The following is a 15,815-nucleotide window of genomic DNA, read 5'->3' as shown; positions in this document are numbered from 1 at the left end:
CTTTGGTGTTTCTAGTTAATACATTCTTAATTACACTATTTATGTCAGAAAATGTAGTTAGCAGGGTGTAGGAAGGTGGATACCTGACTATGGTTACCCCAGATTTTTTGCCTTGTGTTTAGCTGGTTTTCGACTTAGTTGGCCTGGTTCACTGCTAATCAGGGCTCCAGGCTATCTGCTCTCTCTGTAAAATGGATTCCATGTACCCTAGGTGCATAACTAGATTGGCTTGGGTCACCTTATCAGCCCCTGTACAGAGCACTATAGGTGCCCAGGGCATAGGTGCATCCAAGGCCTACCAAGGGCTGCAGCATATCTTTTGCCACCCCTGGCTGGCTATCTAAAATTGACACAACTGGCTGATCCCTCAGCTGGGGCAAGGTGGTGTAATCACCCCTTGCTTAGATATAGTATGCCTATATCTAAACCTAACTGGACACATATAAACCTATAAGCCACTCCTATGGCAGGCCTTAACAATCCTGAAGGCAGAGTGCGTGGTTTAATGTGAGATGGTGCTCTAGCATGAGCTGAGCCTGTCTGCAGCTGTCGGGACCAATTCCCTTAGCTGTTCCGGGATAGTGCCAAACCATATACTCTTAAGTGCATTATAATCCTTGCGGTTATATGTTAACTTTGGTTTGGCTTTATCAAAACATGTCGTGTAAGGTGTCATACGATTTGGAATACTATCCCCTCGACAGTCCTGTCGACGGGGATAGCATTCCACCCCTCTAGAGGGAGACGACATGCTGCTTTGCTAAAACGCGGTTGATTTTAAAAGGAGCCTCAGATCCACAAAATGGATGCTTCTGCCACAGAAACGAGTCTGACCTCCTGCTGCTGACCGAAACTCAGCAGAGGAGGCCTGGACAAAGGCTTTCCTGTCGCAGGGAGGTGTCACACCACCCCAGACAGGAGATAGTGGATTGTAGCAGGGAGGTTTCAATGAAACCAGACAGTGCCTGGGGAGCACAAGGCTTCCCCTTGCATAATCCGGTCAAACCGGTTCTGGGGCACACCAGCCCCAGCTCCAGTGCGACCTGGACAAAGGGAAAGGGGTGTAACCACCCCCTTCCTCGGTCCCACCCATAGGAGGGGACCTAGCAGGTAATCCAGCCCCCAAGATTGGTATAAGAATGGGAGCAGTGCCAAAGCACTCAGATTATCCTGATGAAACATAGGAAACGAAACTCTGGACCCTTTGACATCCTACTCGACGTAGAAGACTGAAGAATCTCCCTTTTGGTCAAGGAGTGACCACCCTGTGCAAACAGGCACCATCCAGCACATCGACGTCTGCTTTGTTGCAGTTCCCGCCGGAACTCGAGCGACAGAGATCGACGAGATCAAGCTTGCCTGCCTTCTTACAGCCCGATCCACAGTCCCTGCAGAGCTGAGACCCGTGGAGGCGACCGGAAGCGTGGGGCACGCCATCTTGAAAAGACCACGAGACGCTGACCGTGCAGCCCACGAGTGACCCTCGAATCTGTACACCGGGGTTTGAGAAGCCCCAACCCTGAGCCACTTTTGCACCGAAGCTCACCCCTCTACACTCGACGAGTGCTGCGTGGGGCCCTTCTGCTTTCTTTGGCTCAACGCGTGGGCCCGGTCACTTGCCAGCTGGCTTGTGGCCCCTGTGCCGACGAAAACCTAAATACGACTTGTGATTCTGGTTGCTCCAAACTTGCACCCGCTCCTCTGAAAAGGAGCACCCGCTCTGACCCTCCTGGTCCGAGTGAGAAGCAATCTTCCAGTCCTGCGTGGATTGCTCTTGCCAAGTGTTGTTTGCTCCGATCTTGAAGCCGACAGCGCCGACGGTGGGAGCCTGCGTGGGACAGCTCGTGACCCGCTCCTGGACGTCGCAGATGCCCCAGAGCCCACGTGGCAGCGGAGTGAAGCTCCTCGACAACCACCTGATTGCGCCCGACATTGCCTGGTTCCGTCCTGGTTCCACCCTGGTCACTGCTGAGTGACCCAGACTCTGTCCCCTCTGCTTTCAGGTACTTTTCTACTCTGATCCACCCTTTGATCACACCGGACACTTCTCCTTCACATCGCCTGCAGCATCTTCAGCTTCAAGCACCAAGAACCTGCGTGACGAAACCCGACGCCACTTCGACCCTATGCACCCGCTTCCTGTGGGTGAGGTAACATTGCAACGCCAGTGTTCCCACACTGGTACACATCTCTAGGGTCTGTGTCTAAAGTTTTGTCCTTCTAGGATCAGCGGAAGTATCCTAAAACTCTATTTGTGTAACTTTTACGCACCATTGACATTGCATTGGTGCAAGCCGCGCTTTAAGCGCTGCACCCGACTCCCGCGGGCTTTTCCCGACTTCAGCATTGCTAGTCCCGACTGCTCCCAGCGATTCCCTAGGCCCTAGGCCTAACCACTGTTCTATTGGTATCTCTTATACCACTTTCTTAATATATGGTTTGAGTGGCCACCCGTCCTGATCCATACTTGTGCAACTTTCATATGTTATACTGTGCTTTTGTTTAAACGCTTGTGCCACTTTGCTCATAAAGAGTACTGGGGATTATCTTGAGTAATAAATACATATATTTTTATAATATATACTTGTGTGGTGTCCTTTCATTTGATGTTACAGGATTGTGATTGGTAAAACAGCTCGCTTAACACGACCTCTTGAGTTTAGCCTTTAAGGCTGCTTAGTCTATGCTACCATTAAGATAGCTTGTCTATAAGGTTGACTTACAACCAGACACCATAAGGGTTGTTTGGACTGATACAAGGTGGTTCCAGAATTGGAAACATCATAAATCAGGCCGACTTCTCACACAGGGTATCAGGGAGGATCTCTTTGCTAAGGCAGTAGTCAATTTCTTTTCTACATTTGGTGACCACTTCAATTTGAACCTTGGGTGGGTCTACTCCATCCCACTTAATTCTAATTCTGTTGGGCCTGACAGGGAGGATATCAGAGATGCAGTCCTCTGTATTAGTTAATTTGTTACCCCATTCTAAAAGTACTATGGAGATACTGTTGTGGTCACTGACCACCTGTTCTGATATCAAAAGGTCAGTATAGAAGCTGTTTTTTAAAATTAAAATATGATCTATGTTACTGTTCCCATTTCTCCCAGTAAAAGTTGGACATTTAATGTGAACCTTTCTCATGGAACAGTCTAACAAATCAAGATCAAACTTTGCCATTAACGTATTCAGGGTCATACCATATCTACAATGTGGAAAATGTAACAAATCAACATCATTCCCAACTGTAGTATAGTGGGCCTTCATAAACCCGCATGAATTGGTTTGTATTGCGGGGAAGACTCGAATATTAAAATCGCCGGCCCACAGAATGATTGCAAGTTTACTAGAGAGTGTCAGAGCCCGGTCTATCTCCTTTTCCAATGGATCTAATAGTGTTCCCCTGTCATTAGTGAAATTATTGTTATAATGATTGATTAATACCAAGTCCTTGCCCTTTGGGGGCTCAAGTCTCAGCACTTGGCTATGGTTGCCAATAGATGAGTAATTAATAATCTTACACCCAATAATTTATTTGATATAAGCAATAGCAGTCCACCCTTAGCTCTTCCTATCGGGGAGGGTATAGCATTTAGACAATGGGATGTATAACCTTCCACTACAACATCGTCTGTACTCCAAGTTTCCTGTATAACAAAAAAAGTCGTTACCACAAGTAGTGAAATCCTGCCAGAAGGACGTATCTAATTTTGTACCAAGACCTGCAATATTCCATGTTGTAAATGTGTACCCCTCCTGTATTACAGTTTGTATTCCTTGACTAGCAGTTAAATTTATGGTCACGACTACATTCTCCGGAAGCTCCGCAGAATTTGTGATGGTATGATTACCACTCCTACTGTTATCAGTACATATATGCACCATATTGGGGTCTGTATATGAGGGTTCAGTATTACTTATTTCATTTCCCCTTTTAGTTGGTCTATGACTTACCCTCCGCCCTGGCTCATCCTTAGGGGGTACCCCCTCTAGACTTTGATGTCAATCATTATCCTCCATCCGGCTCAGGGACTGAAATCTATTATACAATGGAATAGAGAATCGCGTGGGGCGGGCTACTGATGGGGGTAACGGGTTAATATTAGGATGATAGGCCATATTGTTGGTGACCAAATCACTTACCAACAAATGTCTATAAAAATAGCGCCGTGGCAATAGTGTTGTATTAAAATCCCAACATGAGGGGGGGAACATTAAGTAAAGTTTTGTGTGCCCAGCCTGGGGACCTAAAATTGATTATCAAGCAGTCCCCATCAAATTTTTTTGGTGTAGGGCCTATCCACCCCACTCTTTGTGTAAGTATTATCTGTTCTGCACCTATTAGTGGGAAACCACAATTTTTTGTTAGCCAATAAAGAGTTTTATTTTTGAGGATTTCGTATGTTTCTAATTGACCTTCCCGCAGTTTAGGTACATTGGAGAGGACTGCGACGTATCCTCCACATTCTGGCGGTAAATTTATAACTGGTGGTATATCATTAGCCTTAGGGTTAACTGGGAAGCGTTGTCCATTTGTCTGCTCCGTGGAAATCTCCCTTTGTTTCCCATTGCCTATCAATGGAGTTACACTGTTCTCCTTTGGTGGTTTATCTCGTCTTTCTAAACTTTCACCATCAATGTGACGGTTAGTGTTACCATTATCACTAATTCGATAATTAAAAGCTGGTTGGTCTGTTGAGCTATTTGCAGCGTTACCCCCCAAGCATGAGGGTTCTGGTTTATCTTTTGCCCCCCTAGTTTTATGTTGTACAAGGTTGGTCAAAACCCCACTTAAGATGGGTACATGCGGAGGCGCCAATATCTTAGCGCAAGTTGTCTGAATCGGATGGGTGATTTTGGTAATCTGTTCCTCTATAGTGCCTACCCTAGATTCAATATTAGTAATTTTCAAACTAATAGGCCCCAGTAATGTTGATAACAGAGTCTCCATTCTTCCACAAAAACCTTTGTCGGCAACCTCAATCTCACCCACACTAGGTTGGGCATCCACATCAATTGTCTGGCCCTCACCCTTTTTCCCCTTTAGTCCGTTTGGATTTGGTACCGCTTTTCGGTAGGTGCAGCTACCCTTCTCCCTATATTTATTGCAGGCAGATCTTTAGTGATGTAATTTTGTTTACTCTTAGCTTTTTGCCCTCTGGTTCTTACAGGTGGACTTTCAACATTTGACTTGTCCGGTAAAACAGGATCAGGGGTTAAAGGGACATCACTTCCCTCCTGCCCTACAGAATCATCAATTAAAAAAGGGGGCTCTGCACTTACATTCAGCGGCAAAATTGCAGGTGTTAAGGAAAGTCTGCTAGGCAAAGAGGAAGGTTCAGGAAGCAAATTATGCTATGTAGAGGGAATCTCATGATTCTGGGCACCTGGAAGCCCAACATACGATGTCATAAGCATTGAGTCAAAAGAGTTTGCCAAAGCTGAAGATGTATTTACAGTTTGTAAGGTTGGGGGCATACCAATAGGGAGAGAGAGACGCCTCTCTGTGTTTTCTATAGCTGTAGCAACTGCCCCTATGGTCTTTTGCAACATTTTATCTATGGCGGTCAAGCTCGGAAGAGGGGTAGTTGTAGCCACTTTTTGCCTAGTGCTGGGACGGGACTGCGCAGGAATATTTTTACCCATGTTCCTCAATACGTAGGTCAATCAACAAGTTAATCAATTTGACTAGAAAATCCCCACAATAGTTAAAAATTTGATTGATACCACAAACAATGTATCACTGTACACCGAGATGCAGTAGACCAAGCCGCAGAGAATCGCTTTAACAGTACACTCAAAGCTCCGTAAATTACCACAAGTTCAGAATTCTCAACAGTCAAAGTCCATTGCATCCAGCCAAGGGGGGTGGCCCTGCCCTGCCTCCTCCTACCCCGGACGGCCACAGACGGCCTGCCCTTTGCCCGGGCTCAGCCCGGCGTCGCCCGCGCGCGTCCCGCGACGCAGGAACTTCCACGGTCTTTTCTGCGCCGGCTGACGCAAAACCGGCGTGTGCGGCGTCCTGCCGCAAGGGCACCTGGGGGCTGTAGTCCCCCCGCTCGGCTGCCGTGCACTAGGATGGAGAGAGGCAGCGGCAGCAGAGAGGACCGATGGCAAGCGTCCCCGGGTCCCACAGGAAAAGAAAGCCCAGCCAAATGTACACGCTTCACATAAGGCTCCACGAAGGCTCTGGGGTCCTGGTAGGATTTTATCAAAGTCTCCCGCTCTGCCGCAACTTCTGCGGTCTTTTCTGCGCCGGCTGGCGCGAAACCGGCGTGTGCGGCGTCCTGCCACAAGGACACCTGGGGGCTGTAGTCCCCCCGCTCGGCTGCCGCGCACTAGGATGGAGGGAGGCAGCGGAGAGGACCGATGGCAAGGGTCCCCGGGTCTCACAGGAAAAGAAAGCCCAGACAAATGTACACGCTCCACATAAGGCTCCACGAAGGCTCTGGCATCCTGGTAGGATTTTATCAAAGTCATTTAAATGATTTGATTGGCCCTTGTAACTAGTGCGTTTAGTTTTTCGAGTTTCTCGTCTATTCCGGACGCAAATACAGCCATCGTGTTCAGCAAATCCACCTGAATATCCATTTTGTTAGAGTCGTGAGTTAGAGCCACTACTGTTGCATAGAGTTCAGTATAGCGGCCCACAGATTTAAAGAATTTTCTCTCGGAGTCACTATCCATGCCCTTTTATTTCTTTCATCTTCTATAGTTACTTCCTGCAAGATTATATTAGGCACCTCATCGGATACTAATGGAGGTGAAGAATCCTCTTCACAGTGTAATTTGAACTCCGGGAAAACAAAGAATTTAGGTACCCATTCATCAATACCTTCTGAAGTTGGGCCCTCTTCTTCTGGGGCATACGTGGGTGATCTACTTGATGGATACGCATTTGGCCGCTCATTTGGTAGAGACATTGAGTTGGGTGGTGGAGAGGTCTGGGCAAGGCAAGTAGCGACCATCCCTTCTTGTTGACAATTGACATTCTTATTTAATTGTTGTGATTTGTCATGGTTATTTACCGGTCGAAAGTAATCTGTCATTTTTAATGAGTTGTGGTGATCCGTCAACTTATTATCTTCTTTGCAACTATCTTTGTCACCAACCTTGCCTGATTGCAAGCTCATAATGCGAACTGAAGAAGTTTGAACCTTTGGGTTAATTTCTGACTGAAGCTCCATACTGGCATCAGAGTCTGGGTCCAGGTCATAATAGGCACTTTGATTCCTCTGGGGAGGGGATCGTTGATAACAACGGAACTGCCTGGTTGTATTTTGGGCTTCCTTTTTGCAGGAGGATTTCCCAGAACAGTCTCTCTTTCGCGCTTTCTTTTCATAGGGGCTTGAGCCTTACACCGCACCTTACCAGATCTCATCCTTGATATGAAAATTCTTAATGGACTCTTGTAGACCTGAAAAGTGACCTAAAAGCTAGATCGTAGCTGCTGTATTGCTGACTTGCTGACTAGCTATATTAGCAAAGGGTAAATCACAATGGTAAGTCAATTCTCAGAAAAGTACCAAGAGGTAATTCTGAGAAAGTACGAGCACAGATAACCCCAAAAGAATACTGCAACACAAAGGCCTGTTCGTCCCTTCCAAAATTCACTATTTGCGATTGTGAATAATCGAGTCACATCATGATTCCTGGATACAGTCACAGCTCTCCGGCTGAAGGAAGGTTGGTTGGGTTACGCAAGTGTTAAGCGAGCGAGCAAGCAAATTAACTGTATCAGAGTCAGAGTCAAGAGTCACGAGTCAGTTCAAGATATAAAAGTATATAAGTATAAAAGTAATTTAAATTAGATTAGAAATCAGGGCCATGTTCCAAGCACTTATCTGACTCTTTGTTGAGGGTGCTCAGGCTCGGGCACTAACAGAGAAGCAGAGGAGAAGTCCCGACCGCAATGGAACGTAATGGAAATCATCTACGTCAATCTGGCGGCTGGAGTACAATCGGCCGGAGACAAACGATGCATATAGGCGGAGGGGCTGGGTGGCTTCTGCTGTGACCCAAGGCAGCCTGCCGTGCCCTCCAGCCTCAGAGTGGGAGAAGTGGAAACGCTGTAGGTAAACTGCCCCCCGCACAACCGTGGAGGAGCCACAGGGAAATACACCAAGTGTGCCACGGGGGAGACACGGAGTCCAATGACACGGCTGCTCAGCGGGTATGGTGAATCAGGAGGTCTTTGGCAGGAGGGAATTTCAGCTCGACTGCTGCACACTACTCAGGCAGATGCCGTTCGGGACTTCAAGGCCCCCTGGAAATTAAAGATTGAGAAGCCTGGCGTTTTTCAGAACAGCTCCATCTATCACCACTAATACTAATACTATTGCATCACCTTTACCAACTTCATTACTACTACCCCTATCAGTTCAATTACCACCATCACCAGTACCACCATTCCCATCACGACCACTAGAATTATCATATTAGCATCACCATCACTGCAACTGTCACCATCAACATCATGAATGTCGCTACCACCAGTACTATTGTCAACACCAGCTAAGACTACCAACAATATCACCATCACCATCTTCTTCATACTGGATTTACTACTGTGACTCACACTACCTCTCCTCCTACCATGACCACTGAAACTCCCACGTTGGTGTGTGTGTTTTGTGTATATAAACATTGTGTTTGACTGTATTATGTATATGTTTCAAAGAAAAGGTGATGTGGGATTTTGTCTGAAAGACGTACGAGTCTGTGTGTGTGTGAAAATAAAAGAGCAGACCGGTTATCATTGCCAATGATTGTTTTTCCTGAGGCGGGCAGAATAGAGAGGAACAATCTGGATTTAAAGCTCCTAAACCCTCAGTGTTCATTCCTGGCTTAGCACCTTGATCTCTAATGTTTTCACCACTTATATATTGCTTCTGGAGATGTTATTTCTTGCAAGCATTTTCAGAGAAAGCCCCACAAGTCCACCTTGTAGCAAGTTTGGAAGTGGAATAGCCGCTTTTAAACTCTGATTGGTTAGGATGACTCAAAGATCTGATTGTTAATATTCCTGTTAGTCCGCTTTATTGGCGATATTCCTCCTCGCACCTTATTTACCTGCGACACCATAACCTGTAAGAATTCACCTGTGGTATTGCGGTTGCGTTTACATTCCCCTCAGCCACCCTGTGTGAACAGGGGAGTATGCTTGTGCTCCCTCCTGGGGTGTTTCCCTAAGTTCAGTTTTACCCACTTTTTAGGTGGACATGGGGGGGATTTGACACAGCCTGATTGGGGGGGTTGGAGTGGGTGGGGGGTGTCTTGAATATTTAAACAAACAGCCCTGGGTGGGGGCAGTTCGGTGTTTTGTATTGTACCGGTCTCTGGGCTCTGAGTTAACCATTGGGATGCACAGTTGGATTACGTGTGATTGGGTGGTGGGTATGCACACACTCGTAGCGAGACTCTCCTGGGGGCGAATACAGAAGTAATTAAGATCCTAACATGGAATGTACGGGGACTAAACAATAGCAGGAAGGTGCGTCTGATTCATGCATACTTAGTGAGACATAACATCGACATCTGTTTCCTACAGGAAACTCACCTCAATTCACAACAGTCATCGAAACTGAAACACAGTAGATGGGAGGGAGTCCACTCTGCGATTTACTCCAACTATGCAAGGGGGTGGCAATACTTATTCGTAGGGGGCTGGATTGGAGGGAGAATAAGGTATATCTTGATCCAGAAGGGCGATACATAGTGCTTCAAGGCCGCCTGGGTGGTAGACCAGTTGTGTTGGCTGCTATCTACGGGCCGAATGTGGACTTGCTTGAGTTCTTTAGGAATGTCTGGGCACGGATAGCCTCTATGGACTGTCCTACCATCATCTGAGGTGGGGACTTCAATGTTGTATTAAATGATACTCTAGACCGCAAAGGTGCACCACGGCCGCTACACCCACACGCATGCAGGGCCCTTCACGACCTCATATTAGAGGGCAATCTGTTCGACATTTGGAGAGTCAGACACCCGTGCACACAGGAAGGGACATGCATCTCTAGCCAGCATGCGGCCTGGTCCAGACTGGACGTCTGGCTGGTATCCTCAGATATTGCCACTTGGACGACAGAAGTCTGTCACCTGGCCCGTTCTCTGTCGGACCATGGCCCGTGTCTGCTTGTGCTGTCACTGCCTGATACACCTACACGTGCATTCAATTGGAGACTCCCCCTCATGCATTGTTGGATGACGCATTTAAAGAGGAGATTAGGACTGATCACAGACTACTTCGCTTTGAACTCCGGGTCGGTGACTACTGACGCGACCTTATGGGATGCTTTCAAAGTGGTGATACAGGGGAAATGCATAGCTAGGCAGGCTGGGGTTCTGAAGGCCATCAGGGATACCATAGCAACTCTTGAGGGGCACAGCAGAGAGCTTGAACGTCAATTCTGCTTTAATCCCAGTCCTGAGGTAACGGCGGAGTTGAAAGGTAAGCTACTGGAATTTGCAGAAGAGGCCCAGAGAGAACTTAAGTTTCTAGGCAAATACGCTGAGGCTAGACAGTATGGGGAGGGGGACAGACCAGGTCGCACACTGGCGGGAATGATTCGCAAATCCAAATCCACAAATTTCATACACACGATCAAAAACCCTAATGGACACACCACCACGGGACAAGCAGAGGTCTTACAAGAGTTTAGTACCTTCTACTCTGACTCCTACACTGCCACTCAGTCGACACTCCCAGAGCACTTGCAAGAATTCCTAGATTCCATTGCATTGGTATGGTTTAATGACACACATCGCCGTTACATGGTGGGTTTGAACCTGCTTCATTTTTACACATTGCCTGGACTGTCCTAGACTGGTTGGTTTCTGGCGAGAAATATTTGACGCTGTAAATCAGATAGTTGGGAGGACTGATGCCCCTACCCCACATTTGGGTCCACTGGGTCTTGTATGCAACACTTTGCCCCAGAAGCGGAAACTGCATGCCCTTCTACTGCTCTATGCACGGAGGCGCAGATTGCTGTTCGATGGGGCAGACCGAAGTTACCTAAATTCGATGCATGGCTATCAGATGTCACTTATGGGCACACACAGTTGGGTATTTACTGGGAATTGATGCCCCTAACCTCCAGGCCCCGGAACATCTGGGAACCCTTTCTACAATGGGCAAGAGCCAGAGCGGATTCCCCCACACCCGGAAACACTGTTGGAAATCCTTGATATCAGTCTGTGGTGGTTTGCCGGGCATGGGCAAGGGCTATTCCTCTTTACCTGTTTATTAGTTGTCTGTGTAACTTTGACACCTCGCATATAGAACTTGTCGGACACTGTTTGTCCCCTGATTCTTAGGTTTCGAATCTGTTGTGTTCTCCCACGGGATACATCATTGCAAAGTGTAAAGCCTACCCACACCCATGTTCCAATGATGTGTATATTGTATGGACGCACCCAAGACTCGAATTATGTATTGTTAACCCTGCAAGGCTGTAGGAAGCCACTGAGGCCAGTATCTGTTGTTTACTACATTTGTTTTTGATTTTCATTTAATTCTGTATTATTTTTTCTGAAGATCCGGATATGTTGGTATGTCCTCTGTATTTTGTTCTGAAAACCTCAATAAACAAAGTTTTTAAAAAAACTCTGATTGGTTACACCTAAAGTTCCAAGCATTTATTTTCTTTGCATGATTAGGTGTGCAAATTTTCTTCGTCATGATTTTGTTAGTAGCTAATAAAATAAAGATGATTCATAATATGTATACTGATTTATTAGGCAATAGTAATGGAATAACATTGATTTGTGCTGCTTTCTATTTTTATATTATCCTAGGAACTAAATCTTCACTGCTGAATTCTCAAGGCTTCGGTCTCACTGCATATCAGCGACAGCGTTCTAGTAGTCTGCCTATATTTCCTGTCTCTTCACTGCAAGTGCATTCGAGGAGAGCCCGATTACCCATGAGCAGAAGCGCTGAAGATATACAAAGTGTATCAAACACTTCTATTGTTTCTATACATGAAGATAATCATAATGCAGAAAGGCCGGAGACTTTACAGAAAATGAATGAAGAGATATTTTCCAACATTTGCCAGTCAACAGAAACGGTTTGCCCGTCCCAAAAAAATATTCATCCTAAAGTTGTTGTTGATTCCAAAGAACAGTTGGAACGCCTATTGTTGCCAGTCAAAAACATGAAGGCAGAACCAGAACAGTCATCATTTGATGAAAGTGCTTCAGATGAATTGCCTTTACTTCACTCTGGTTATCTTAAAGGGATATACTCTTTTAGCTCAAGTAAGAGTAATTTTGCAAGCATGGGATCCAATTTTCATGCACAAGGTGGACCATCCACCATTGTTTGTAGCCAAAGCATTGCATACCAAAAAGCAGTTTTTCAACAGTCGTCGTCTTCCGGAAAGAAAGCTTGTACACTTGTTTCACCGGACAGGTATTTATTTAGTTGTTTTTGATCTCAAAACATCAAATATGAGTAGGAATGTGTGATTCAGCCTGTCCTGAGAACTTTGATTTTCCATAAATATCTCTTTGCGGGTGTTTCTTTGCACAAAGATCATGGGCACTTTTTTCTGTTCATATCTGGTGAAAGTTTTAGTTTTTGTGTATTTTCCTAATCCCTAAGCGACTGACATAGGACCAATGATGCCACAAGTCAGATCTGTATATGGATGCCCCCAAAACTATCACACATAACTCTTACATGACAGGGACACTTGGATTTGACCTTTTTGGTTATTTATTTCGCTTGAATTGCAACTGGTAGGTTTCGCAGTGCATGTGAAATCTATTGTATTTAATATAAATCTTAAAAGGGGGTTACATCTCACCCTTACTTTTCATTTGTTCATGTGCTTGCCACTTACCTTTCCTCCGTTTCTATTGGTTGCCGCATGCTATTTCCTGTTATTTGTGTGTTTTTTCTTTTGAGTGGAGATTGGCCCAAGTACCCCTCTTCATCCACTTTTGTTGACCTACTTTATCTATGAGCAAGCATGTTTGGTAGCTGCATCTGATTTTACTCTCGTCCTCTACCCTTCACCTAATCTCTTTGCTGTTGTTTTCCACACTCCTTTGTATTTGTTTCCCAACCCCCGCTGTTTGTTCTTTCATTTTATGAATTTAAGATAGCTCTAACTCGACCCGAATGTATCAGAGCGCTTTACATAAGTATCAGTTGAATTAAAGTAAATGACAAGCAATGTTCTGTAACCAAACTCATGTAAGTATAAAACTGGACCGTCTGAGTAGGATGTAACTCTGAAGTTACTTTAAATCCAAGCACAGGCACGAGTTCCATGGAAACATTCACAGGCACAGAGCGATTAAACGTAATTTGCCCAGAATTACAGAATGTTCATCCTCACGCTGAGACTAGAACCATGTTTGTGAGCTTCAAGGTCCGTGCTCTTGCCCTTACTTTACATTCTCTACTAAAATTGAAAAGATCAGCATATAAGATGGCTGGCATGCCTTTGGAACACACAATTAAAATGCATTTCAAAGCAGAGCCAGACATCTTTTTTTTTGTATCAAGCTTGTTTTTTATACTTGCTTTATTTATGAACAAGCACTCCATCTGCACTCCCACCTTCCTCCCACTTTTGTTTGTGTTTTGCCCACCCACAGCACTGTCAGTTGTCTCCTAACCTCCCACCCTTGTGTCTGTTGTTTAATGTGGGGCTGTTCCTGCCTCTCTGAAGCATATGAGGGCTAAGGGTCCTATTTTAGGTCACACCATTAATCACCTTTCACTTTTAACCACTTCGCTGCTTGGCCTTTTCCCCTCCTGTGCTTAGCCTTTTTTTGGCTATTTGGGGTAGTGCCCACTTAGGCCCCTGTAACTTTTGACCACATAAGGTATCCACACCAATTTTGCGTCTTTTTCTTCCAACATCAAGGGGATTCTAAAGGTACCCAGGGTTTGTGAATTCTCTTGGAGGGGTCCCAGAAATTAGACAAAATACAACAAAATGTTCGTTTTCAGAAAAATTGGGAAAACGGGCTACAAATGAAAGCATCTGGGGTTTTCCCTGCAAATGTTATCAAAAAAGGGTTTGTGGGACTGAAGTCACCATTTTCCCAGCTTTTAGGGAATGACAGTCTTTTGTCAGAAAACCATCATTTTTTACACAGTTTTGGCATTTTTCTGGGACATAGCCTATTTTTGCTCTTTTTAGTGCTTTCAGCCTCCTTCCAGTTAATGGTAAAAATGAGTATGAAAGCAATAATGAATCCTGGAAAGCTATACATTTTAGAAAAGTAGACAAAATTCCGAATTCAGAAAAGGGTCATTTGTGTAGATCCATTTCTTTATAGAAACTAACAGTTAAATATTGGAAAAATTGAAAATTAGTTGAAAAAAACAGCCTTTTGTGTCAACGTTTTCACCTGTAACTTCTTGTAATTATGACAGCTCTTTGAAAGCAATAAACCGTTACATCCGCTGGACCTTCCTGGTTGGGGGGATATATAGGACTTGTAGGTTCACCAAGAACCAGACGAACCCAGAGTCAAAAACTGAGTAGCAATTTGCAATGGCTTTTTATTATGTACCGGGTATATAGCAATTATTGTGTGAAAATGTATACATGGAAAAATCGGTATGAAAGACACCTATGTATTTCTGAAATGGGTACAAATTATAGAGTTTAGAAACAGTACATATTTGCACATTTTCAAAATTGGGAATACTCATACTAGCATGAGAATTATTGGTCATTTTTCAGACCCTAAGTCTCCCAATAAAAATGGTACCTCACTTGTGTGGGTAGGCATAATGTCCACGACCGGAAGGGCTCAAAACCCAACTGCCGGCACCTAGGGAAACCTAGCAAACCTGTACATTTTTTAAAACTAGCCACTGAGGGGATTTCAGGATGGGGTGACTTGACTGCCTGTCGCCAGGTTCTGTTACCCAGAATCCCTTGCAAACCTTAAAAATTGTCAAAAAAGCCACATTTTTCCCACATTTCAGTGGTGGAAAGTGTTGGAATCTGCGTGGATCCACACATTTCTACCCACCCTGCGTTACCCAAAGTCTTACGAGAAAAACTGTACCTCACTTGTGTGGGTCGGCCTAGTGGCCGCGTCAGGAAACGGCGCAAAACGCAACGTGGTCACACCTCAATCTCGCAGTGAAAAATGACCCTTTTTTGGCTAAGTGCCTAGCTGTAGTTTTTGTACCCTAGCTCTGCCGGCACCTTGGGAAACCTAGGAAAGTTTTGGAATCTGCGTGTATCCACAAATTTCCTTCCACCCCGCCTTCCACAAAGTCTTCCGAGAAAAATGGTACCTCACTTGTGTGGGTCGGCCTACTGCCTGCAACAGGAAACGGCACTAAGCGCAACGTGGTCACACCTCAATTTCGCAGTGAAAAATGACCCTTTTTTTTGTAAAGGGCCTAGCTGTAGTTTTTTAACCCTAGCTCTGCCGGCACCTAGGGAAACCTACCAAACCCACACTGTGAGAAGTTGGCCTGATATATGATGTCTCCAAGTCTGGGGGCACCTTGTATCAGTCCAAAGAACCCTTATGGTGTCTGGTTGTAAGTCAACCTTATTAGACAAGCTATCCTAGGGGTAGCATGGACTAAGCAGCCTTAAAGGCTTAACTCAAGAGGTCGTGTTAAGCGAGCTGTTTTACCAATCACAATCCTGTAATATCAAATGAAAGGACACCACACAAGTATATATTATAAAAATATATGTATTTATTACTCAAAATAATCCTCAGTACTCTTTATGAGTAAAGGGGCACAAGCGTTTAAACAAAAGCACAGTATAACATATGAAAGTTGCACAATTATGGAGGAGGGCGGGTGGCCACT

General features: G+C 45.2%; 1 protein-coding gene across 3 annotated transcripts in view; it reads left to right on the top strand.

Annotated features, from left to right (window-relative positions):
• The window catches only part of LYST (lysosomal trafficking regulator), a 4,348,576-nt gene that overhangs the window by 1,823,568 nt on the left and 2,509,193 nt on the right, over positions 1-15,815 (top strand). For all 3 annotated transcript variants that reach the window (XM_086927077.1, XM_086927076.1, XM_086927078.1), the window contains one exon: positions 11,801-12,419. In XM_086927077.1, the coding sequence (XP_086783203.1) occupies positions 11,801-12,419 (619 nt within the window). The remainder of the gene's footprint in view (positions 1-11,800; positions 12,420-15,815) is intronic.

This window comes from Lissotriton vulgaris, chromosome 6, assembly GCF_964263255.1.
Source record: "Lissotriton vulgaris chromosome 6, aLisVul1.2, whole genome shotgun sequence".
NCBI lineage: Eukaryota > Metazoa > Chordata > Amphibia > Caudata > Salamandridae > Lissotriton > Lissotriton vulgaris.
The sequence above is the reverse complement of the archived record's forward strand: the minus strand, read 5'-3'. Positions and strand labels throughout refer to the sequence as shown.